The 24,080-nt window shown below is 38.4% G+C and overlaps 1 protein-coding gene and 1 long non-coding RNA gene across 12 annotated transcripts in view; one reads left to right on the forward strand and one right to left on the reverse strand.

Annotated features, from left to right (window-relative positions):
- The window catches only part of ARHGAP24 (Rho GTPase activating protein 24), a 726,334-nt gene that overhangs the window by 59,690 nt on the left and 642,564 nt on the right, over positions 1–24,080 (reverse strand). For 9 of the 10 annotated variants that reach the window (XM_055312959.1, XM_055312961.1, XM_055312960.1 and 6 more), the window contains one exon: positions 18,137–18,259. In XM_055312959.1, the coding sequence (XP_055168934.1) occupies positions 18,137–18,259 (123 nt within the window). Of the gene's footprint in view, positions 1–10,198; positions 10,331–18,136; positions 18,260–24,080 lie in introns of those variants that run through there. The other variant, XM_055312964.1, reaches the window with a different exon arrangement.
- On the forward strand, positions 10,337–23,527 carry LOC129501740 (uncharacterized). Of its 2 annotated transcripts, XR_008662809.1 has the most exons (4): positions 10,337–10,466; positions 16,222–16,434; positions 21,962–22,011; positions 23,407–23,527. It is a non-coding gene; the product is annotated as an uncharacterized LOC129501740 (long non-coding RNA). The 2 variants fall into 2 exon arrangements; XR_008662808.1 differs by lacking the exon at positions 21,962–22,011.

Raw genomic sequence — 24,080 nt, forward strand, 5'->3', positions numbered from 1 at the left:
CTTCTCCCTCTGCCTGTGTCTCTGCTATTTTCTCTGAGTCTCTCATGAATCAATAAATAAAATCTTTAAAAAAAAAAAAAAAACCACCTTAAACTACTAATTTATTTGAAAGGGAAAAAATTGAATTATGAAGCAGTGCATACCAAAAATGAGGAGGTGGAATCATGATGGTTTGCCCTGACAGACAGGAGGACATATTTTACCACACATTGTCTAGAACTGCCAGCATATGATAATAATAAAAATCAGGCCAATTTTGATCAGTTTTATTAGATTTTAAAATAACCACAAAGGGCAAATTTTTTCCTGTATGCATTTGGGTCTAAACATGCCTACTATTCACCCTTGAGGACCCACTGATTAAGAAACAACTCCTCTAGGCTGTTTGTAGTGGGTCTGACAGCTTCAAGGTTTAATTGTGCAGTTGGAGCACTGGTCATGCAGGCCCTAAGGGCCTGCAGTCACTGTGGAGTCACTGCTGTGCTCTCCATAGCATCTGGAGCTGGTGTTCTACTGATGATGAAGAGATGCCTGAGCTGGAAATGGAGTCCATGGTGGCTGCATGTAAGGGACTGGACCATTTCAATATGCCAGCCCCAAAGGCAGCTTCAGGTAACAAGGAGGGCCCTAATTTTGTTCTGCCTATCACTAACAAGCAAATGGTGGGGTGTATCTATGAAGAGGACAAGAGTGCTATCATCTGGTTCTGGTTGCACAAACATGAGACCCAGCAGTGCCCTAACTGTGGAGTTCATTAAATGCCAGTGCTCACCAGTTGGCCCACTGAGCCTTTACACTAACTTACTCAAAATGTGCTGTAAAATGTCTTCTTTCCAATAAAGAGTAGCCATTGTACTGGCTTCTTCTATCAGGAAGAAAGAAAGAAAGAAAAAAAGAAAGAAAGCCAGCCAGCCAGCCTCTAAAATATATTAATCAGGTGGTAGCTTGGCAAAAATGATCAACCTATGAGAAAAAAAGGTGGGGAAAGCCAAAGCAAATGTCACTCCAATGTACCCAGATGGGATGAGTATCACTAAATGGTTTTAACGGTCTAATGGTTTCATAAAAGGGGATGAAAAATTAGTGTTGCATGTCAAAATTATGTGATACTCCAGAATACTTGGGGAATTATTTCAAAAACATTAGGTTAAGAACTTGACAATAAAAACACATGTTTTATCTCCCTATCTGTAAAATAATTTATGTATGAACTCAGCAGTGCAAAACCATCACATTCTAAGCAATAAATATTACTACCAAAGAGAAAATTTTTAGCCTGGTAGAGACAATAAAACAACAACAAACCAAACTATTCAACACCTGATATCAAATCTGACATTAATGGAATTCATATATTTGTTTTGGGAAAAAATATTGAGTGAACTAATATTAATATTCAAATATATAGAAAGCAGAATTAGAAAATGGCATCTTCTAAGGGCAGAAAAATTAATTGACTTAAATTAATGTAGGTAACAGGCTACATTAGGCTTTGGAAGAAGCAGTTTCTCAATGGCATGTCAAACATTGCTTGATAACTCAACAGACATTCATACCCCTGTTTTCTCTTGTCATTTCCATTTTAAGGACTGGAAAATGGTTTATCTGCATTTCTTTCATTTAGAATTCATAGGACTTTATGACGTGGGCACCACTATTTTGCCAAGGAGACTGAAGCATAGAAAGGTTAAGTGACTTGCTGAATGTCACATAGCTAGTGAATGATGGAGTCAAGATTTGTTCAAGGTTGGATTTCAGAGCCACTCTGTATCTATTACACAATACTGTGTACTGCACACATGTCTGAAAAATGAGTTACTGAGGGAGAAACTTGCTGCCTGCTAGCTTTCTGACCTAATTTCTGCCATCATGCTAGGAGGAGTGATTTCTTCTGAGAAAATGCAAATTTGGAGGAAGGTCAGAAAAGAAAATAGAGAAGGAGAAAACCCTGAATATCTTGTGCCTCCTGTCCAAGGAAATAATTTCCTTTATGTAAAGAGCTATGTTTATTTAGCAATATAATATATAAAAGAGCTAAAGCACATAGACAAAAGATACACATGCTTAGATATTCTTATGGAAAATTAATAGTTTTCTGCTCTAAGTCTGGTCTTGCAAAGATTAGTGATTTTAATAAATGTATACTTTCCATTTTGTGGCATTGGAATAGAATGTCCCAAACATCTCTTACAATGGTAGATGTGAATTAATGTCCTATTGATCATGTTTTTTTGTGTGTGAAAAGTTAGGGGAAATTTTTTTTTACACTGTTTTGTTTAGAATTTTGGTTGAGGAAGCAGTGAAACTTCAAATTTTAAGATTAACAAGAAAGCAAAGGTCATGAGCCTATTCTGGACTAGCAGCATGGGGAAAAGGACACATTGATTAGTAGATTATTAACAAGAACATACTCTGTGATGTGAGTCACGTAAACAGTTCTAGCTATGTCCATTTAAATTCCCAGGGAGGTTTCACACTCCCTGACAAAACCATCCCTGGAATTTCTGGGTGACAAATGTACATCATGTGTACTTCCCTTGGAAGTACAAATGTACATGGAAGTACACTGATGATGTCATAAAGCATCACCAAGGAGGTAACTTTTCACTGGATTGAGAAAGTAAATTACACAGGTGATTTTATTATACTTGTGGGAGGCTGTTCCAACGATAGAGAGCGAGAGCGAGAGAGAGAAAGAGAGAGAGAGAGAGATCTAAATCTCCTTCAGGATTTGTGAGGTTCCTCCTTTATGTGTGATTTATACACTCAATAGCTAGAGGCAGACTGTGAAGTTAACTGAGTATGATCAGATAACTATTCATATTCCATTCATCTTAAATATGAATAAACAAACACAAAACCAAACTGTTTTGGACTTCCTGTTCCTTGCAATTTATTCCTTTTGCTCCTTGGTTCCTGGTTAAGTATGACTGGCTCCATTTCATTACTTTCTTTCCTTTTGCCAACCTATTGCAATTTGGACTCTGCTACCGTCATTCTACTAAAAGAACTTTTTCTATAATCATTAACAACTTCCTACTTGACAAATCATTGAAAGCCAAATCTATTTTTTGTATTACTTCATGCCTCATTCCCTTTAAAACTGTCAATGTCCCTCTTCTTGACACTTCTCATGTGTTACATAGTTCTTGCCTTCCAGAATACTCTTATCAATCTCCTTCTTGACTGTGCTTACTTACTACACCCTTCTCATGAATTTGTTCGTCCTTAGGGTTCTTTCCTCAGCCCTATTTTTATGTTACTTAACACAATTTCTTTGCTTGACTACATTTAATCTCATTGTCTATCAAGTATTCTCAGATCTGTATTTTAATTTGGGCCACTCTTATGATCCTTGGTATTAGATTTCTAAGTACCCAATAGACCCCCTCAACATGAATAGCTCAAAAACATCCTCAAACTCAGAATTTCTAAAACTAAATCATATTGTCTTTAAAATCTGTTCTACTTCCTGTAATCCTGGTTTTGGTTATCAGTTCCCATTATCCCCCTAAACACTGAAGTGCCATCTGAGAGTCAACCTAGATTCTTCCTTCCATCATGACCTTCATTTAGTGACCACACTGGTTTCTTTCAAACTCACTGTCACTATATTAGGCTAGATCCTCAATATTTCTTAAGTGATTTTTTTGAAGAGCAGAGTATTTATTTCTGGGAAGTGCTGCCATAGTGATCTTCATAATATTTAAATTGGGTCATGACATTCCTTTGCTTTATTTCTTCCAGTTGTGCCCACTGGCCAACTCTTTTTCATGGAATACAGAGTCTCCACAATCTGATCTCTGCCTCTTTATCTGCCATTCAATCGACAAATATTTAGGTGGCACCCATTGTGTGCCAGGCACTGTGTCATATCCGCCCTCCTTTCTACTGCTTGCTCACAAACAACATGCTCTGTATCCATACTGGACTATTAATGGCTTCCTAAATGCAATATGATTTATCCTATCTTCAGGCCTCCTTCAGGAAGATAGGTTTTGCCATCATGGGTCAGCCTAGGGCAACTTACTCTGCAAGATTCAATTCATATCATCTCCTGTGTGAAGTCTTTACTAACATTCTCTCATCACTCCAGACCCAAACCTAAATATGCTTCTTCTTTGGTTTCTTAGCATTGCTTTGTAATTATTGCCTATCTACCCTGGACTACTCTCTCTCACCAGTCACAAGATGATTGTAATCACTACAGTAAAATCATTATCTTGCATTTGTTATTATTATAAATGATATGGGATAACACCTGTAGAATATGTGTCTATCCAATAAACGTCAGAGAAGGGTAGGAAAATTTCTCAGGGTGCCACAGATATCAAGACTGAGCTGGAACTTGAGCCAAATCTGAAGGACTCCAGAGCTCATGCTCCACTCTACCACAGTGCCATGGTTGGAATATCTGTCCCCCCACCCCCGCTTCAACAATTCCTATGTTGAAAACCTAATGCCTAGTGATGGTATTAGGAGGTGGGGCCTTTGAGAGGGTGATGAGGTCATGAGGGTTGAGCCCTCCTGAATGGGATTAGTGCTTTGGTTAAAGGGCTCCAGAGAGCTTTCTCGTTCCTTCCTATTCTGTCACTTGAGAATACAACAGGAAATTGACAGTCTGCAACCCAGAGAAGGGTTCTCACCAGAACCCAACCATACCGGCCTGATCTCAGACTTCCAGCCTCCAGAACTATGAGAAATAAACTTATGTTGTGTATAAGCTACATGGTCAATGGTATTTTGTTACAGCAGCTTGAATGCACCGAAACAGAGACACAAACTCTCTTCCTTATGTCCCTGGAACTTAATACCCAAGTGGGTAAGGATCAAATCCTCCATAAACGTTTGTGGAATTAATGTGTGCATTAAAATAAAATGCTATGCTTCCTCAGTTGTGGAAATAAGTGAATAACTCCAATGTTAATACTCATCGATAATTCCCAGGCTGTGACACTGATTTCTATAAAAACTTGAAAACAAAAAAGTCTGTGGTATGCTGATGAAAAGCCAGAAGTTATACAACTTTTTGGTTATTATTCAAATTTTCTGCTGTCAGTGATTTCTCGGAGTTCCTGTCCTCTTCCTCCTATAGATAACATGCTAAGCCATATAGAGAATCTGCTTTTACTTATCCTTCTGCTTACTTCACTCCTGCTAGCAGAATAAGTCTTGGTATCTCCAGGATTATAATAATTTTTAATTAAACATGAACATTCACCCATAATAAACTGGCAAATCAAATAAAAGACATTCAGCTTAGTACAGAACTAACAAACAATGACAGCCAAAGTTTACTTCAATCTGTCACCAATGCTTTCTAAGCAACCAAAAAATCTTATATGAGTAAAAATCTTTTAATCTCAGGAGCTCTGAATCAATATAGCCAGTGAATGTCTGGTAGAATCTTGATTCTTTTTGTAGTCAGAGTGGAGAAGGAGGGAGAAAAAGAAAGTCTTAGATAAACTGAGAAGTGTAATTATGCCAGCATAGTGGTCTAGTGGCCTAGGCCCCAGACCAGCAGACACTATTGATGTTAGGTACCAAGCCATGCAATTTATATGCATTTTCTTATTTGACACAACTATTCTTCAAGGACGTCTCCCTTCTACAAACTGATTCAGAGATGATAGGTGATCTGAGATCACACATCTAGAAAGTGGCAGATCTGGGATACAAACACTTGTCTATACAATTCTAAAAATCTTCCTTTTCTACTATGTTATATTAATTCAATTCAGACATTTTTTTTCATAGGCATGCTGACTACTCTTTTAGGATAATATAGGAGAAAATGTCTAATTCTGATTTCTATCTAAATGATTAAATTTGATTTCACATAGTTCAGATGAATCCAAATAAGCCCATAGTCGGTCTTTTGTTCAAGGGCTCCCCAGTTTTCATATATAATTTGTTGTAGTTCTTACCACAGAGTGACTATGTCTCTTTATCCTCAAGGGAGTGTGTGAACTCATAGATTCAAGGCAACCTATCTTGTTTGCTTATTCATCTCCAGAATCACCTGGTTATGTGTTCCATAAAATTTTGATATAATGAATTAATGAACTACTCATTTATAGCACCATTTAAAATTATATGCATTTGGATAGTAGCATTCTATTGAACAAATCTACTGCCATAAATCTGACTACAAAATACACAACATACAATAAAGAAAATGTTGGTTTTATTCAACCATGTCACAACCATCACAAAGGTAACCTGTTTTTTTTAAAGATCTTATTTACTCATTCATGACACACACACACACACACACACACACACACACACACACAGAGGCAGAGAGAGAGGCAGAGGGAGAAGCAGATTCCATGCAAGGACCCCGATGTGGGACTCAATCCCAGACCCCGGGATCACGCCTTGAGCCGAAGGCAGACGCTCAACCACTGAGCCACCCAGGCGTCCCAAAGGTAACCTATTTTAACTCATTATTGCCTATGGACTAATAGGAAAAGATACATAATGATACTGTACTTCACTGATTTGCAATAAACTTCGAATCCTTGATTCAATAGACCATTCTTCATCCTGGGAAGAAGTAGACAAATCTGTATCTATCTATCTCTATCTATCTATCTTTCACCACAAATGTATATGAAGCTCTTTAAGATGGCTATAAAGATAAGGTGGCCAGGAGGCAGCATATAAGAAATATAAGGACTACACAGAAGGTTTGGGTGAACAGAGAAGACTTGATGAGAAATGAGAACCAATAATGCCTGGAAGGAAGCATGAAGTTTGAACAGAGCAGGGAAAGTGTCATAGAATAGTGGAAAAAAAGCAAAGAGGTGGAGTAGCACACATATTTAGGGAGAAAGAGTGGGATAGTCTGGGGAACTGGGAGTTTATTCTCTAGTGAATAGATGGAACTGGTTAGAAGGCCTTGATAATTACTTGAAAGAGTTAGGACTTCCTCTTGAGAGCAATAGGGACTCATAAAAAATGTTTGAGCTGTGGGACACTTGAGAATACTATTTCAGAAATATCCATTGGTCAGTGCTTTACAAATGGCCTGTGTGTTGTAGGACTTTGTGAAGAACATTAGGGTGGAAACAAGTGAGGATGGATGCTGTCTTGAAGAGCTTCTTCTGAGGTTAAAATATGTTGTGCATGAAGTAAAAAAAAAAAACAAAACAAAACAAAAAAAAACAAAAACAAAAAACAAAACAAAAACGCACAGGGAGCTAAGGTGATAGAAACTGCAATGGAGCTGGAAGTCTATAAAGAAAGAAGAATCAAGAGTGTACAGCTACTAACTGGTTACCATGTAGGGGAAAAGCTCTAGAGAATGAATGATGACTTATCTCTAAGAAGAGAGCAATTCAGAAAAACAAAACAAAACACAACCCCAAAAAACAAAAAAACAGAAAAATTTTCTTCAGTGTGTCCTGTGAGTATAACAACCCAAAATCAGCTAGCTAGCCTATTATGACTGGAAATTAACACTACCATTCAGGAACCTAAATAGATGCACCTCCAGGTCATCAAAAGGCTGGTTATGCTTCACATATTATATATTAGTCTTATAGAGGTAAAAAAAAATTACATATATATATATATATATATATATATATATATATATATATAGTTTCAAAATCAACAAGGTAAAAATACATTGTAATCATTCTCTCTCCAGAACATAAATCCAAAGCACTGCCTAAGAAATGTTTCTCAGCTCCTAGATTTTTAAAACCCCTGGGAAAGCATTTTCAGTGATCTGTATTAGCACCCAAACAAAGAAATGGAGCGATGAAAAGGACAGTAAAGGACCAAACGGATCTGGAAGAGAAAGCAACCCTGAGAAGTCATTTAGGGCCTGCTCAGCATGCAGGCTCCATTACCACCAGGCCTCTGGAAACTTTAAGTCAACTCCACACTTCATTCTGAGGGCATTTCTAAAGTGGCAAGTCTCCTCTTCTGTTGGCCTAGCCTTGAAAACGGTAAAAAAAAAAAAAAAAAAAAGTTTTAAATGTGGATCGGGAAAAGCAGATGCGTCAACATTCTTTGCTTCTGGGTGCTTTTCCATGAATCATGCACTCTTCCTTTTGCTTTCATTGAAAATGACTTAAGCCGATGCTCTGCAATAGGCTTGGTTGAGGAAGGCAGAAACGCAGAACCCAGTCCACTTCTTGAACTACTTGAGCACCCGGGAGATTAAACAAGGCACAAAAGAACACTCTCTTCTTAAGGTAGCATGGTTGGGGGGCCCAGGATGGAAATAAAAGTCCATTCTTTTCAGTGCAGGCCCTTAAATAAAGATGTAAACACTCTGTGAGTCATGCCACAGCGGGCTCCAGCCATTAGGCTGCGCACACAGAAGCAGCTTCTCTCCCAGAGCCTCACTGCACAACTGTAGTGTGCAGCCAGGGAATGAGAGAGCCTGGTGTGCCGCCAGCTCTGGCTGGAGGGCCAGAAAACCTACAACAGCTCCATGCTTCTGCTCCTCCTCTCCTTTATGGTTCTGCCAGAAGCCACAATATGGTTTTGTAAATTAGAAATCTGTTCATCCTTGAGTCCCGTGCTGAACATTCCTCAGATTACGAAGACTGCAAAGGACAGGACAAGAGTTTAAAAATAACCCACAGGAGTGATGATAGGTGGAAGCATTCCTGTGGGTGCCATTTGCCAGCCCATGGGAATTCTCCCTGCAGGTGCTGCCTTCCCTCCCTGGTATTTAAGGAGAAAGGGAAGAGAGCACCACAAAGAGCAGTGTTAGGCAGGATTCTTGCAGATAATCTATGCTCCACTATTGGAGAGAAGGTGGAAAAGGTCAAAACCACCTTGCTCTGTAGTTCAAAGATATACTAATTGTCCCCAGAATATCTCATGCTACAAATGAGCACCAAAAGTCTGGAAAAGTAGACCTTCTCTGCCTGTTTGGATAAACTTGATTTAGTTGCTGAGGGCTGGAAGAGCTAGAAAGAGAGAAAGTCCTTTAAGCAATTACTCCATAGCTTTTTTCCAATTTCTATTGTTAGCAATTTCCCTGTCAAGGATGCAGGCTTAACAGTAACCACACATGTATCTCTCACTTAATTACCTTTGTGGATGAGAGAGGAATACAAATTAACACCTGTATTCTTTGCTAATAATATATGATAATGACTACAGGTAGATCTTAACTGCTCAGAGGGAAAGACTCAGAAGGAACAACGTTTAGTCTTAAAAAGTTCCTACTATATTTTACTTTATACATGTGGTTTTTTTCTTTGTTTTCTTCTCTTTCTTTCTTTCTTTCTTTCTTTGGTTAGTAAGTAGAAAGGGTTAATGAATAGATAGCAGATCAAAAAAAAAGGGAGAAAGAACCTTCGATGCTAGTCACATCTGCTCCTGATTAAATTATTAGCTCACTATGCATGACATTAAAATCATAACTACCTAGTTCCAATTTAAATAACCACTTCATTTAATTATCCCCATTTTAAAGCAAAGTGACACTTAAAAATATTTTGATACATACATGTTTTCTAAAAGCATTTTATTTTACCTATGCCGTACCCTTCCACTCCCCTTGCACGAATCAACTGGGAAATGCATAGCTCCTTTTATTGATCATAAATTGCTATATTTTCCCATTCCTTACTCCTTATAGTTCGTATCTTTGGCCTCTGACAAGGCCACCTTTTGATACATCTGGAAAGTCAAGGTGACTCCTATTTCTTATCAGTGTTAGTCAATATGGTCAAAAGGCTCCTGAAAAGGGGTCACTACAGATAATCTAGTTATTAAAATTTTCTCAGCGGGGGAGGTGAGGCACAGGCAGCCAGAGCAAAACCAATGTGATGGGAATAGAGGACAAGGATTTGAGAGGGGCTGAGTGCAAGAAGCAACAACATGGCTGCTGGATTTGGGGGTGACAGCAGCCCAAGGTGGCCACCCCGGCCCCTCCTCCCCGAAGGGCCAGGCCGGCTCCCCGGCTTTCCATCAGTCAAGGTGATCCCTATAGGACTCCCATTCTTTAAGCTCCACCTATCCAGCCCACTCACAGTCATCAACAGATCAATATGAACCTTGAAAAACAAATACAGACCAGCAGAGACACGCACAAATCCCTCCTGTACAGCTCTAAGCTCTTGGTTCTCAAAGTCCCATTTTATCTGAACATAAACTGACCTTAAAACATCAGAGAATATCTGAATATTTTTTTTAGATGGACATTAACAGATCATCTACCTACCTTTCCGAAAACTAAAACACCGTTTGATTCTTCTGTATGTAGTTTTAGGAATGAAAGGAGTTGACGCTAGGGCACCTGAGGGGCGTCCCCCAGTAGGTCGGTCCTCAGGCATCATACAGGCCCGAAGTTCTGAACCCGTTTCAGGCTTCTTTTAAGACCTGCCTCTGCGCGATACCCCACAGCCACTCCTTCTCATGTTGATTTGTTAGGGTTGAAGTGCTGATTCCTAGAACTTGAAGGCTGTTATCCTCCAGCTCCTGGATCAGGGGTAAGTTACCACCTCTCATTGACTTCTTCTTTTTTTTTTTTTTTTTTTTTTTTGGGCAAAAACTTCCTTTTCTCTCCCCTATTCCAAGGAGTTTTAAGGTTTGGGTGTTTTGTTTTGTAAGTTTCTGCAGACATTCCAAAATGTCACAGCAAAAAAGAACTGCAGCAAGGCAAGCTGCATCTCCCATTCAAACAGCAGGAATGGTTTTAGTTTTTTCTCTTTTTCTTTCTTTCTTTCTTTCTTTCTTTCTTTCTTTCTTTCTTTCTTTCTTTCTTTCTTTCTTTCTTTCTCTTTTTTATTAAGAACGGTCTTCTCAGCTGCAACTGGGGGGTGCTGAGATTCCTCTGGAAAGGTCAGCAAACAGCCGTGTGCACGGGGGAAAAGGAACAATGACAGAAAAGGCCCCTGCGGACTGCTGCGGGACCGTCCTTGCCGGCTCCTTTCATCTGAGCAAAGGGGGAAGCAAATAATGGCACCTTCTCCAGAAAGCACTGCAGTGCACGATAGGTTCTTTTCAAAGGACTGCCCGGGTCCTTTCAAGGCACCCCTCAGCCTTTGATGCTCTCTGCGGGCTTCTCCCTCTTCCCTTCTGTCTTCTAAGTCCCGGGGCTGCCGAGGAGGAAGCTCCGCGTCAGGAGAGTCGGCGCCCGGGCCGGGCCGCGGGGGAGGCCGCTCCGCAGGGAGCCTCTCCTCCCCCTTCCTCCCCCTGCGGCCGCCCGGTTCGTCCCCCTTTTCTCGATGAGGGCTGGGCGGGCGCGGCGGCGGCTCGGCGGCTCGTACCGGCACCGGGCACCGCGCTGGGCTGCGGCTGGCTGCTTCGCTGCCGCCGGGCACACGCAGCAGGTGCAGGCACAGCAGAGAGCGGCGGGCGCAGGGCCCCCTCCTCTCGCCTTGCGTCCGCTGCCGGCCCTTGCGCGAGCCGCTGCAGAGGCCCAGCAGCACCTACCCGACGCCAGGGGGGTGAACTTTTACCACCCCCCACCCCCCACCCCCACGCCCACCCCCACCCACTACCACCCCCCCTTCCTGCATGGACTCTCCTCCTATCCAAGACTTTGCCCAGAGATCTGGCAGTTCAGTCTGCCCGTGAGTGCCGGCTCCAGTGTGCCTAGCCCTTACACACGTGTGCGGACTTGTACACACACGTGTGTCTGTGAAGTAGGAAAAATATTCTCAATCTGGTAACAAAGCCCCTGCAGGTACAGCCACCAAGAAGAAGTGTGAACTCAACTCCTGGGTGTGTGCCCATATGCGTATTTATACGTCCGTATCTATTTATCTACATCTCTGGTAATGGTTTGAAAACCGATCCTGCTCTCAACTTTCTCCTCTGCTCTTGCACGCACCCTCTCGGCCCCAGCCCTCATGTCCACCAACACTCTCCATCCCCCTCGCTGAACAATTTGCTCACTGGGTTAATCATTCATCCACCTGGCTGTTCCATGGGCAGATTCAGAATGCCAGTGCTTTAACCCCATCTGACCCCCAAGGTCTCGGGGTTCCTTCCAAGCTATTTGACGCCAGTGCTACAAAACTGTGAGGAATCCTGCAAGGGTGCTCCCTTTAGAAACATCACTTCTCTGATAAGCATGCCCAGATAGGTAATAGTTTGTCACTGAAGGAATCATCAGTAGTGACTTCTGCCCTATGGTTCAAATCTTTGCCTTCACCGTCACAGCATGCTACTAGAAAAAATAGGGAACCACAAAGTATTACTCAGTATAAACAAGACAGTGACAATGCTGGACCCAGAGGCATCAGCCAGCTGAAGACCTTACTGACCTGAGCATTGGGATGGAGGGAACACATGTAATCAATCACAGGACTTTGGAGCCAGAAAGAATCTCAGTTGAAACGGTTTTGTCTAATTTTCTTATTTTACAAACAAGCAAACGGAAAGTCTGGAGAGGGGGTCCTACTCCTTACCCAAGGTCACACAGCTGACTATGTCAGAGGTGAGAGACCACATTACCTCTTAATTAACCCTTGCTTGGCCACATGCCAGGTGTTCATCATGAGAATTATTCACATGAAGTATTTTTACTGCATCGATAGGTCTCTGGCTCAACTCTTTTTGTAAGGAGACAGAAATACAGAAAGAACCGATTTTGTTAGTCATTAAATTTAGGCAAAACGCTCAGATCTAATGAAAACTCTGTGGATTCACACTCTTCCCACACCCTTGGGCTTGGCACTTCCATTCACATTGCTTCAAAAACAATTGAAAAGAATTAAACAAACAAACAACCCAAACAGTGTAGGGGTGCCTGAGTGGCTCAGCTGGTTAAGCAACCAACTCTTGATTTCAGCTCAAGTCATGATCTCAGGGTCATTGGATCAAGCTCTGTATCAGACTGCCCGCTCAGTGAGGAGTCTGCTGGAGATTCTCTTTTCCTCTCTCCCTTTGCCTCTCCCCCTGCTTGTGCTCTCTCTCTCAAATAAATAAATAAATCTTTAAAAAAAAGTGTAAAAAAAAAAAAAGCAAAAATAAGTAAGCAAAACAAAACCACTGAGTTTTTCCAAAGCTAAATAAATGCTTTGACATCCTAAATTTCGGATTTGACTTTTAGACAGAAACCACGCCCCTCTCAACATTTTTAATGGGGAAGCAGCTGTTTACAAGTGGTTTTAAGCAGATAACACAAAGCTGAAGTATCTAGAGTCAATAGATACTTTTGTTGTCAGGCTCGGTTGTTAAGTGAACGCCTACTTCTTCCATTTCCATCGGTTCCCTTCCCTTATCTGATTATCTGTTGTAAGTTTGATTTCTTTAATAAAAAGAAAAAAAAAAACAATTCCACAGCTCTACATTTTAAGATTTTCACATTACAGGTTTTCATTCCTAAGAGTTTGAAGAGCTTGGCAAGCTCTCAGGTGTCTCCTACTTTTCATCAAATTGTTATTGTAATGGTAAAGGGGGAATATTTTACATGCATATGCAACCTGAACTAGGATAAGCCTAGGTGTCTCATGATAAACTTTACTTTTTCAAAACACAGGCTATGAAAGTGCAGTAGAGGTCATGAAATGCCCTTTCTGTAATAAACACACTTAAAATGTATCCAAAGGTGCTAAACAGAAATAATGCATTAAGAAAAGAAATTATACATCAGACTGATATGTCACCTTCCAAGTGTCTTTGCAAATACCATTTAATCAATAACCACAACAATATTTAGGCACTAGGAAGGAGACTGGAGTCTAAGAGGTCTTTATTTAGGATTAACAGAGTCTTGGGTTCCATAACTAAGATAAAGAGGAGAAATGTATTTTCTTATGAAAGGCAATTACAGCAACTGAGGAATTTTTTTAACAGATTTTTTGAGATATAATTCACATATCATAGAATTCATCCATTTCATGTATATGAGTCAGTGACTTTTAGCATATCACAGACATATACAATCATCATCCTAGTCAATTTTAGAATATTTTCATCACCTCAGAAAGAAATCCAGTAACTTGGGTTATCACCTATCCCCTCCAACATTCCCATCCCAACACTAAGTGACCGCTAATCTACTTTCTGTCTCTAGAGCTTTCCTTGTTCCTTACTTTCATATGAACAGAATCATATGCTATGTAGCCTTTTGTGACTGGCTTTTTCCACTGAGCATAATGTTTTCAAGGTTTACTCTCATTGTAGCATGTATGAGTACCTCATTCTTTTTTATGGATGCTTAATAATCCCTGGTGTGGATATACCATATTCTATTGACTCATTTGTCTATTGATGGACATTTGGGCATTTCTACTTTTTTGGCTATTAACAATAATGCTGCTATAAATATTCATGCACAAGTTTTTGTGTGAACATATGTTATTTCTCTTGGGTGTGTATCTACCTAGGAGTGCAAATGCTGGTCAGTTGATAACTCTGTGTTTAATTGATTGAAGAAATACATCAGATTCTTTTTCAAAGCAGCTGCTCCATTTGGCATTCTGTTTAGCAATGTAGGAGCTTTTTGATTTTCCTACATCTCATCAATACTTGCTATTATTGGACTTCCTGACTCTAGTGGGTATCAAGTGGTACCTTATTGTGATTTTGATTTGCATTTTCTGGATAACTAATGACACTGAGCATTTCTCCATGTGCTTTTTGGCCATTTGCATGTTTTCCTTGGAGGAATATTTATTCAGATTCTTTGTTCATTTATCAGTTGGGTCAAAACGAGTCAAATTTTTAATTTCCCTTCTATTACTGAGTTGTAAGAGTTCATTATAAATTCCAGATACAAGTTCATTACTTAGATATATAATCTGGAAATACCTCTTCCCAATCTGTTGGTTGTAGTTTCACTTCCCATCATTGTCAATTCAGGTGTTTTTGAATGATTTGAAAAACCATATTTATTTTAATTAGCATAATTAAAAATTTTTTTTTCATATACTGAAGGATATACTACTAGTAATTGTGGGTTTTTCATTCCCACAGTAGCGGTAATGGATCACATTACTGTGCGAGAAAGTAGGGGTATCTCACAAACCAGAAGCCTTGAGTTTTCTTCCTAGTTCTGTTCCTCACAGTGTGATTGGCAATTGGCAAGTTGATCACCCTCCCTGGGTCTTAATGACCTAATATACAAAATGTGGGATGGAACTAAATCAGAGGTTTTAAAATATTCTTTATCAGTAGAAAGCATATTTTCAATGAAATGGTAAGTGTATTTCTAGTATATAAGATAATTAAAAGGATTTGTAGTTCTAGTATATAAGATAATTAAAAGGATTTGTAGTTTTGTTCTACAAACAAAATTTGTTTGAAACACAAATTTATAATATTTCTTTAAAATTCAATCAGTGACCAGAGAGGGTCCCAGATTATGGGTGACAATTGCGATCTTCTACAAATGTCAGCATTCAATTTGGTTCTATATTCCACATTTACTTTAAAAATTGTATGGTTCAGTTGACTCACAAAGGATTTATTGCAAATGGAATATGTAGTTTAAAAGCTTCCCTTGCATTCTCATAATATTCTTTAATTAAATAAAAAGGGCAGAAAAATTTTTATTGGAGCATTGTTTCTATGGTAAGCATCCTAAGCTAAAATATATCTTTTTTTTTACAAGTAAATTTGAATCAAACATTTACAAAATCCCTGAAGCCCATTTCATAGGATAAAGTATAATAATCCCCTCTTATCCACAGGAAATATGTTCTAAGACCCCCAGTGGATGCCTGAAACTGGGATTCAGTCCTGAATCTTATATATACTGTTTCTTCCTACAGATACACACTTATGATAAAGTTTAATAATAAAGCAAGCACAGTGAGCAATCAACAATAACTAATAATAAAATAGAATAATGACAATACACTGCAATAAAAATAATGTGAATGTGGCCTCTTTCTCTCAAAATATCTTGTAGTGTATTCACCCTTCTTGTGATGATGTGAAATGATAAAATGCCTATATGATGAAATGAAGTGAGCTGAATGACACAGATATCGTGACATAATATTAGGCTTCTATTGACCTTCTGATGATAGGTCAGAAGGAGCATCATCTGCTTCTGGATCATAGTTGATTGTGAGTAACTGAAAACCGCAGAAAGAGGTTCAAATGAGGAGGGACAACTGTACATCAACTTATCAACTACCAGGGCTCCCTGCTAAGTTCATAAATTTGAAGATTTATATACAGCTCCTGTCTAGTCCCGCTGTGAGAACTTCTGGGACTCCTGGGCTGGTAGGACCTCTGTGCCTACTAATTTGATAGAGCTAATTGGACTTCAGTCATTTTTTTCAGAAAAGGACAGATGGAAGAGGAGGAAAGGGAGAAAATAGGACACTTTATGGAAATAATTCTGAACAAAAATACTTCCTTCAAGAGGTACTAAGGATCCTCCTAAACTCAGAAGCCACAGAGATTTGGTAATGGGGGAAAGAGAGTCTTTAGAAGACACATCTTCAGACACCCCACAAATCCCTGGCTCTGGAGGTACCAGCAAAACTCCAGCGGGTGAGTATATGTCCCAAGGACAATCATGAGGGGCTCCTGGGTGGCTTAGGGATTGAGTGTCTGCCTTTGACTCAGGCTGTGATATCAGGGTCCTGGGTTTGAGTCCCATATCAGGCTCCTTGAGGGGTACCTGCTTCTCCCTCTGCCTATGTCTCTTCCTCTCTCTCTGGGTCTCTCATGAATAAATAAGTAAAATCTTTTAAAAAATAAAAGAACAATCTCGAGCAAACTTTTGCTAATATTGTAGATGCGATATCAGCCCGCAGGCCTTTTCAAATGTTTGTCATAGTCATTTACTAGCCATTTTAGGATATAAATAGGGTCACTGTCTAAGTTGTCTCCCAAACTAGGACACCATGAAAGTGAAAAGCAGCACTATGAAAAATTATCATCCTGGGACAGCAGTTTGAGGTGAACCAGACTGTCACCAGGCAAACTGGATGAAGAACCTCCTCCTACCCCAGCAGAAGGCACTGCTAGAAAACAGACAATGTGCAAACCTGTATCATTTACCTGGTAAAACTTAACCTTCCAGCTTTTAAAGTATACCTTTGAAGTTATTCTAAAATGTAAAATGGTGAGTCAGCCTAGGAAGTATCTAATATGTTAGGTGGAAAAAATTCACTTCTGAATTCAGGGTGCTGACAATAGACAAAAGAGAATATAAAATAAATATTGGAATTATAATTGGTTTGCTAACTATGAATTTGATTTAATACAATTTATTTTAATTACATCAAAATAAAATAATTAGGCTTTACACTGGGAAATATGTGTTGGTTATAGGTAATTTTTTTAAATATTTTATTTATTTATTCATAGACACAGAGAGAGAGAGAGAGAGGCAGAGACACAGGCAGAGGGAAAACCAGGCTCCATGCAGGGAGCCCGATGTGGGACTCAATCCCGGGTCTCCAGGATCACACCCCGGGCTGCAGGCGGCGCCAAACCGCTGCACCACCGGGGATGCCCAGTTATAGGTAAATTTTTTGGAGTCCTTATCATTTCCATTCCACTTACTGAGTTTTTGCTTTATACAATTTGTCTGTTTATGTCATATCTTTTTATTTAATAATCTTTGATAGACAAAGATCATGTTTTTTACCCCTTCTTCCTCCCTTTAGTTCTATTTACAGTGCCATTTAATTTATTTCTCACAGGGTGCATTCTCAAAACTATATTAACTAAGATTTTTTAAAAAATTTATTGAATCCACAAACATTTGCCTGATCACAAAGCATCTTGTTACTCTGGTCATCATCAGATTCTCATCTAGAGCTTTGCCATTCTTCTTTGATATCACTGATCATCTCAGGGCTAGGTTCCCCTCCAAAGATACTCTTCAAATTTTTTTTTGCCCCATATCCACATGGTCTTCACTAATCTACATTTATAGTACCATTCTTATGACTGACTATTTATTGTCAGTGAAATGGAAAAATCCAAAACAAAAAAACATATCATCCCTTTTTTATAATTCAAGATAGTCATTTAAAAAGTTGGTTATTGATGATATTTGATTTAAATGAAACTTCTGGGAGTTACTCAGATATATGTCTTAATAATAACATAGAATAGTTTGCTATTTATTTTAACAGTCATCCATTTGAAAATAGGAGCTGATACTAACATCAGTTGAGAGGGTCAAGATGAATAGGTTTGGCCTACCTTTCTGTTCTTCCATAATTCTATATATACTCACCTCCTCCAAAAGGTCCCCATATGACTCGGCGGATGGACTTAACCCAGTCTTCCATATCATTCTGGGTGCTTGCCATAAGGAGATAGCTCTCATGGTTTGCTGTCATCCGATCTCGATCGCCTCCTGTAAGAAAGTAACACATGAGTGTGTGCTCAGCTGAAGATTCCCCATCAGCAGTGGGAGTCCCTGAAATGTACAATATGCCTACTCAATCAATTGGAAATATTTACCATGGTTTCAGAATGAAAAAAAATCTGCTTAAAAGGGAAAGGCTCTTATGTTTCCAGGAGAAAACTGGGAACAAATATTATTCCCCAAACAAAGCCTGCCTTTTTGTCCTAGCAACAACCCGAAGGTCTGCATTAACTAATAATCCAATCTATTCACAATGCGCTGCTGAATAAGGAGAAATAACAAAGTGAAATGAAAGGTGGAGAAGTAATCCACAGAGCCTGGATATACATTGGAAGCAAGTGCTGAGCAGTCTGAGTACTGCTTAACAGACACACAGTGGGTCCACCAGGACATCGTGGATGAGCAGCAGAGTTTTGTAAAGGGAAAAGAACCACAAGTAAAACTTTTGGCCCAGAGGTCCTCCTCTATTGCTCTATCATGGAAGGGAAGATTCTTCCTCTAGAATACACCTTCAGGGGAGCAAACAAAGAGAAGAGGAGAAGACGTAAGCCTGGTTAGCAACAAGGCCAAATCAACGTCCTAGATGGCCCCTGCAACCAAAGCATGAGACTTAGGAAATCCCAGCGGTGTCTCCATGTAAAAGCTTGATGGTTTCTCTCATTTTACCACCCCTCCAAAGAAGAACCCCTAAACTTTTAAACTTTTATAATCTCTAATATCAATTTTGAAGTGCTAGACTTCTGGCATGTGATTTAATTTCTTAGAAATATTTTATAGCACATTGACATTTCCCTGGTGACTTAAATTTCTCATTTATAAAATAGGCATAACCATATACAAACTTGAAAGAAATCTTGAGGCATGGTTTTCCTTACTTCCTATTTTATGTCATTTATTTATTTATTTGAAACAGAGAGAGAGAGAGAGAGAGAGAGAGAGAGATGCAAGGGGTTGGGGGTGAGGGAGACACCAGAGGGAAAGGGACAAGCAAACTTCACTCTGAGTGTGGAGCCCAACTTGGGGCTCAATCTCATGACCCTGAGATCATGACCTGAACCAAAATCAAGAGTTGGATGTTCAACCCACTGAGCCACCCAGGTGCCTCTGAAGGAGTATTTCTTTTATTATTATTTTTTTAGATTTTTAAAATTTATTCATAGAGACACAGAGAGAGGCAGAGACACAGGCAGAGGGAGAAGCAGGCTCCATGCAGGGAGCCTGACGTGGGACTCGAACCCAGGTCTCCAGGATCACGCGCTGGGCTGAAGGCGGTGCTAAACCATTGAGCCACCCAGGCTTCCCTAAAGGAGTATTTCTGAAGGCATGTATCAGCAACTATACTGCTTCAGTCTCTTTGAAAATAATTAGAATGTTGTTCACAAAAGGAATACTTAAGGAAATGAAACATTTAACTGAATTCTGATAATATTTGAATATTATACTAACTTCTGAGGTGCTTAAAATATCTATGAACATTAAGTGTACACTTGCAGCCTTGGGTTGAATTATTTCATATTCAAGTGTTGTGTTTGAGACATTGTTGTTTGTTTTTAAGTGGATCTGAACACCTTCATAAGGAGCTTGCAGGCTCCAATTCACAACAGGCCCATCACTCATTATTCTTTCCCATCCAACTGAATACACGCATAGCTGTGAAAGCTATAGGCATTTGAATCTGTGACCTCTAAATTTTATACAATAGTTCTGGGTTGAGAAATACAACTATCCTACCACTGAAGTAAATTTCTAGATCATGTGAAAGGTCAGAGAAGTGAAATAACTTTAACTCAATAGGATGAACAATTAGAATTGGTATTGTACATTTTAATGCATGAGAGAAGGAGGGGGGCTGAGGAACCACATCAAATTGATTTCTTAATGTTTTCAAAATTCTTGAATAAATAAAGCTAGCCTTCTCATACTATAAAGAACATCTCACTGTTTGAGAAATAATGACCCCCTTACCCCTTAGGTCTATCCTTGGTCAATCATCACCATAAGCAACTTGTATCTGAAAACGCATAGATTCAGGAGTCAGAGAAAACCCAGTTGAAATCTTTTTTTTTTTTCCAGTTGAAATCTTAATTTTACCTTGTATTAGCTGTTTGAATTCTGGGAAATTACATAATTTTGGAAACTCAGTGTTTTTATTTTTATTTTTTTAAAGATTTTATTTGTTCATGAGAGACAGAGAGAGAGATAGAGAGAGAGAGAGGCAGAGGCAGGCTCCATGCAGGGAACCTGACATGGGACTCATCCTAGGTCTCCAGGATCATGCCCTAAGCCTCTGACCCACCCGGGCTGCCCAAACACAGTGTTTTTAATCATGCTTTAGACATAATACTGATATAGTAAATTTTTGTGAGAATTTGATGAAATAAAATAAAAATACTAGCCCTGTGTTAGGCTAAAGGAGAAATTCTGCAAATACTGATTCAGTCTCATTTAACTGTTTCCACACTTACAAATGCAAAATATATTTATTTTTTAAAATAATATTTTTTATAGAAATGCTGCAGTTTATTTTTTAAAGATTTATTTATTTATTTGAGAGAGAGAACACTTGAGAGAGCATAGGCAGAGGAAGTGGCAGAGGAAGAGGGAGAAGCAGGCTTCCCCTGATCAGGGAGCCCAAGGCCGGGCTCCATCCCAGGATGCTGGGATCACATCCTGAGCCCAAGGCAGACACCCAATCGACTGAGACACCCCGGCTCCCCATATAATATCTAATTTGATCTCAGAGATATTATGTCTAGCAAGTGCTTGGGAACAATTAGTCAGTAGTATATAATATATATATGGATTTATATTACAAATCTATTTCTTTGATACTTAACAATGCATATTTAAACTGTATAACGTTTATGTATATAAATATGCCACATATTAATAGTCATGAACACGGTCATATTACGTAGAAGCGGCAGAAATGACAAAGGAAGACATGCTTCATTTGGTGTAGCACAGTATTAACAATTTACTCTGTATCCTTATCCACTTATACCACAATGCTAGGCCAAAAAGAATTACCATTTTGAAATCAGAATATTTTAATTATTATCTTTGCCTAAGAGATACTTAGCAATTCAGACAGTAATATCCTGCTGTGTCACTCCCAGCCCAGGCAGAGACAGCCCTAGTAATGAGTGAGTGACAGCCGCTAGAGTGTGTTTCTGCCTGAAAGCAGGGAAAAAAAAAGAGAATGATAAGCACAACTGGCCATTATCCCCTGACTTTTCATTTGATTCTCTCTCTGCCAGTGGTGCAGTATGTCTGACCCTGAATCTCATTTAGACTTGTCAATCACAGATATGAAATCCCATCTGTGAATTTCACCCATGGATATGGATCTTGATTCCTCAGTGTATTAACAAGAGAGAGGGAAATGATTAAAAAAAAAAAACTATCTACCAGTCTCAGTGGAAATATAGAATCATTGCTATGAATGTGATTGAAACAATTGGAGACATTTATATAAACTTGAACTAGACACTCTACTAGAAACATGTGATTTCCACCTAGAGATGCTATCTGTTCTAATTCACAACCCCTTAGGTTCTGAGAGCTGGTACTTGGAATTGAAGCGGTTCAAAATCACTTACTAAATGTATGATCTGATAAATAAGTAAACTCATTATTGCCTTTCAACCATGTGAATCAAGTTTCACTCTCTTTGTTAATCCTTTACAGGGCTTAATGTTCCATTTAACTATTAATGGATCTAAAATTTTTTTCAAAAGGTGAGATTTTAAAAAGTAGTCTCGAGATATAATTATCACTGGAGTGAGAGTGTCATAGTCATCTTCAATCCCTATATGCATATATATGTGTGTGTATATAATATGACATATGATAGATATTAAAGCCAGTATATATTTTTCATTGTTAAATTCTGCTTGAAGACTAATACCGGTGCAGCTTTGTTTTTATTTTTTAATACTACTTTAGATTTGCAGGCATTTTTAAAAGACACAATGTTTCAGAAAATTGTATACATCTTTTAAATATTAGCATAGGTTGGTAGCAACACTTTGGTGCTAGTGTTAATACTTCACACATTTGTGAAGTATTAAGTGAGTAGGTCACATCATTCAATTTTACTTGTTTATGTATAATTGAAAATATGTGTGCACTTTATTGGGATCTTCTGTATATTTGCATTTGATATAAATTTTTTCTTTCCCAGAAATAATGTAGATTCTTAAATAAAATACTTGACACAATTTCTATAAAAATTGAAAGGTAGATTAAGAAAAGCTTAATGAATTTAATAGACTAAGAAAAAGCTTGATCTAAAATTAAAAGGTAGGTTAAAGAAATCTACAATAAAGTAAATGCACAGTTAATTTTAAAATGAGGTGCAATATCCATTAACCATACAGAAAGTTTGACTCCTCTAATAATTATAAAATAATAATTTAAGAGGTAATAGTTTTGGTGTATAACTTTGCATAGAATTTTTAAAATTTTTATTTTTAAGTAACCTCTACACCTAACGTGGGGCTTGAACTTACAACCCCAAATCAAGAGATGCATGCTCAGCTGACTAGCCAGCCAGGTGTCTGCATAGAATTTTCCTAAATTTTAAGAGAAATATTGTAAAAGTTATGCCAAGATATACATGCTCATTGTTTAGAAAATGTTCCTTATGATGAAGCCACTAAAATAGGATTTTGAAGGATTACTTATTAATGTAAGTATTAATATGAGTTTTTGTGATACAAAAGGAAATATGCACATTTTTATGTGATATCTCAATTTTCATATAGGCAGAAAGTTAGATAAATAAGATACTAGATTGAAATACACATAATGTTAGCAATGGTTAGATCTGAATGATAGGATTGGGAATTTCTTTGCTCTCCTTTTGTACCTTTCTGTATTTTCCAGATGCTCAACCATGTGTTGTTTCATGTAATATTCCAACATTTTATAATGTATTATTTTATATGGGGAAAAAAACATTACTGAAAAGAGTAAAATGACTGGAATGATATGATCATGAAAACACTAACCCATAAAAAGTCAAGATGAGCTGGAAGATAATTGTCACTAACCTCACTCAGTGATGCTCAAGATTATTCACTTTGAATTCTCAGTAATTTACCTATAACTTCACCTCTCTCTTTCCGCAGATACCGATCCCTAACTACATCGCCAAAGGAAGATTTGGGACAGGAGGCCACTCTGCTCAGAGTGCCGACTACATCATGTCACTAGGATTTTCTCAGTAAAAAAGAGACTACTACTACTATGTGCATTACCTTTCTTAATAAATATATTTAAAGAAATATTATTCTGATTTATTGTGTGGAAATTTCCAAAAATAGTTACCAATGTAAATTTTTTGTTATTTTTCCCCTAGAAAAAAGTACTTGTAAATTGCCAAAATTATGAACTAAAAAGCAAAATAATTACTCCAAATTTAAATGTGTGTCATTTTGAGTAAGTGAACTTTTAAAGATATACAGTAAATTATTTCTTTGCATTTAAATTTTAAAACTAGTTGTTCAAGGAAAACTGTGGTTATAGACATTTGGGTTTATTTCCAAGTACAGTTCATGGTACAGACCTGAGAACATTTCAGTGAAGACCTCTGATACTGTTAATAATTTCAAGAGCAAAATGTTTCCTCATTCCTAATTGCAAATCAGGTCAAAACTAAACCTATTGTACTATTTGTTTTCTATAGCTTACAGAAAAATATTTATATTCTAGTTAGAGTTATTAATTTTCATTCATATAACTGAAGATATTATTTTATTTTTTAAAAGCACTACTTACCTCAAAACTTGGTTTGGGTCTTTAT

This window comes from Nyctereutes procyonoides, unplaced genomic scaffold, assembly GCF_905146905.1.
Source record: "Nyctereutes procyonoides isolate TBG_1078 unplaced genomic scaffold, NYPRO_anot_genome, whole genome shotgun sequence".
NCBI classification, from domain to species: Eukaryota; Metazoa; Chordata; class Mammalia; order Carnivora; family Canidae; genus Nyctereutes; species Nyctereutes procyonoides.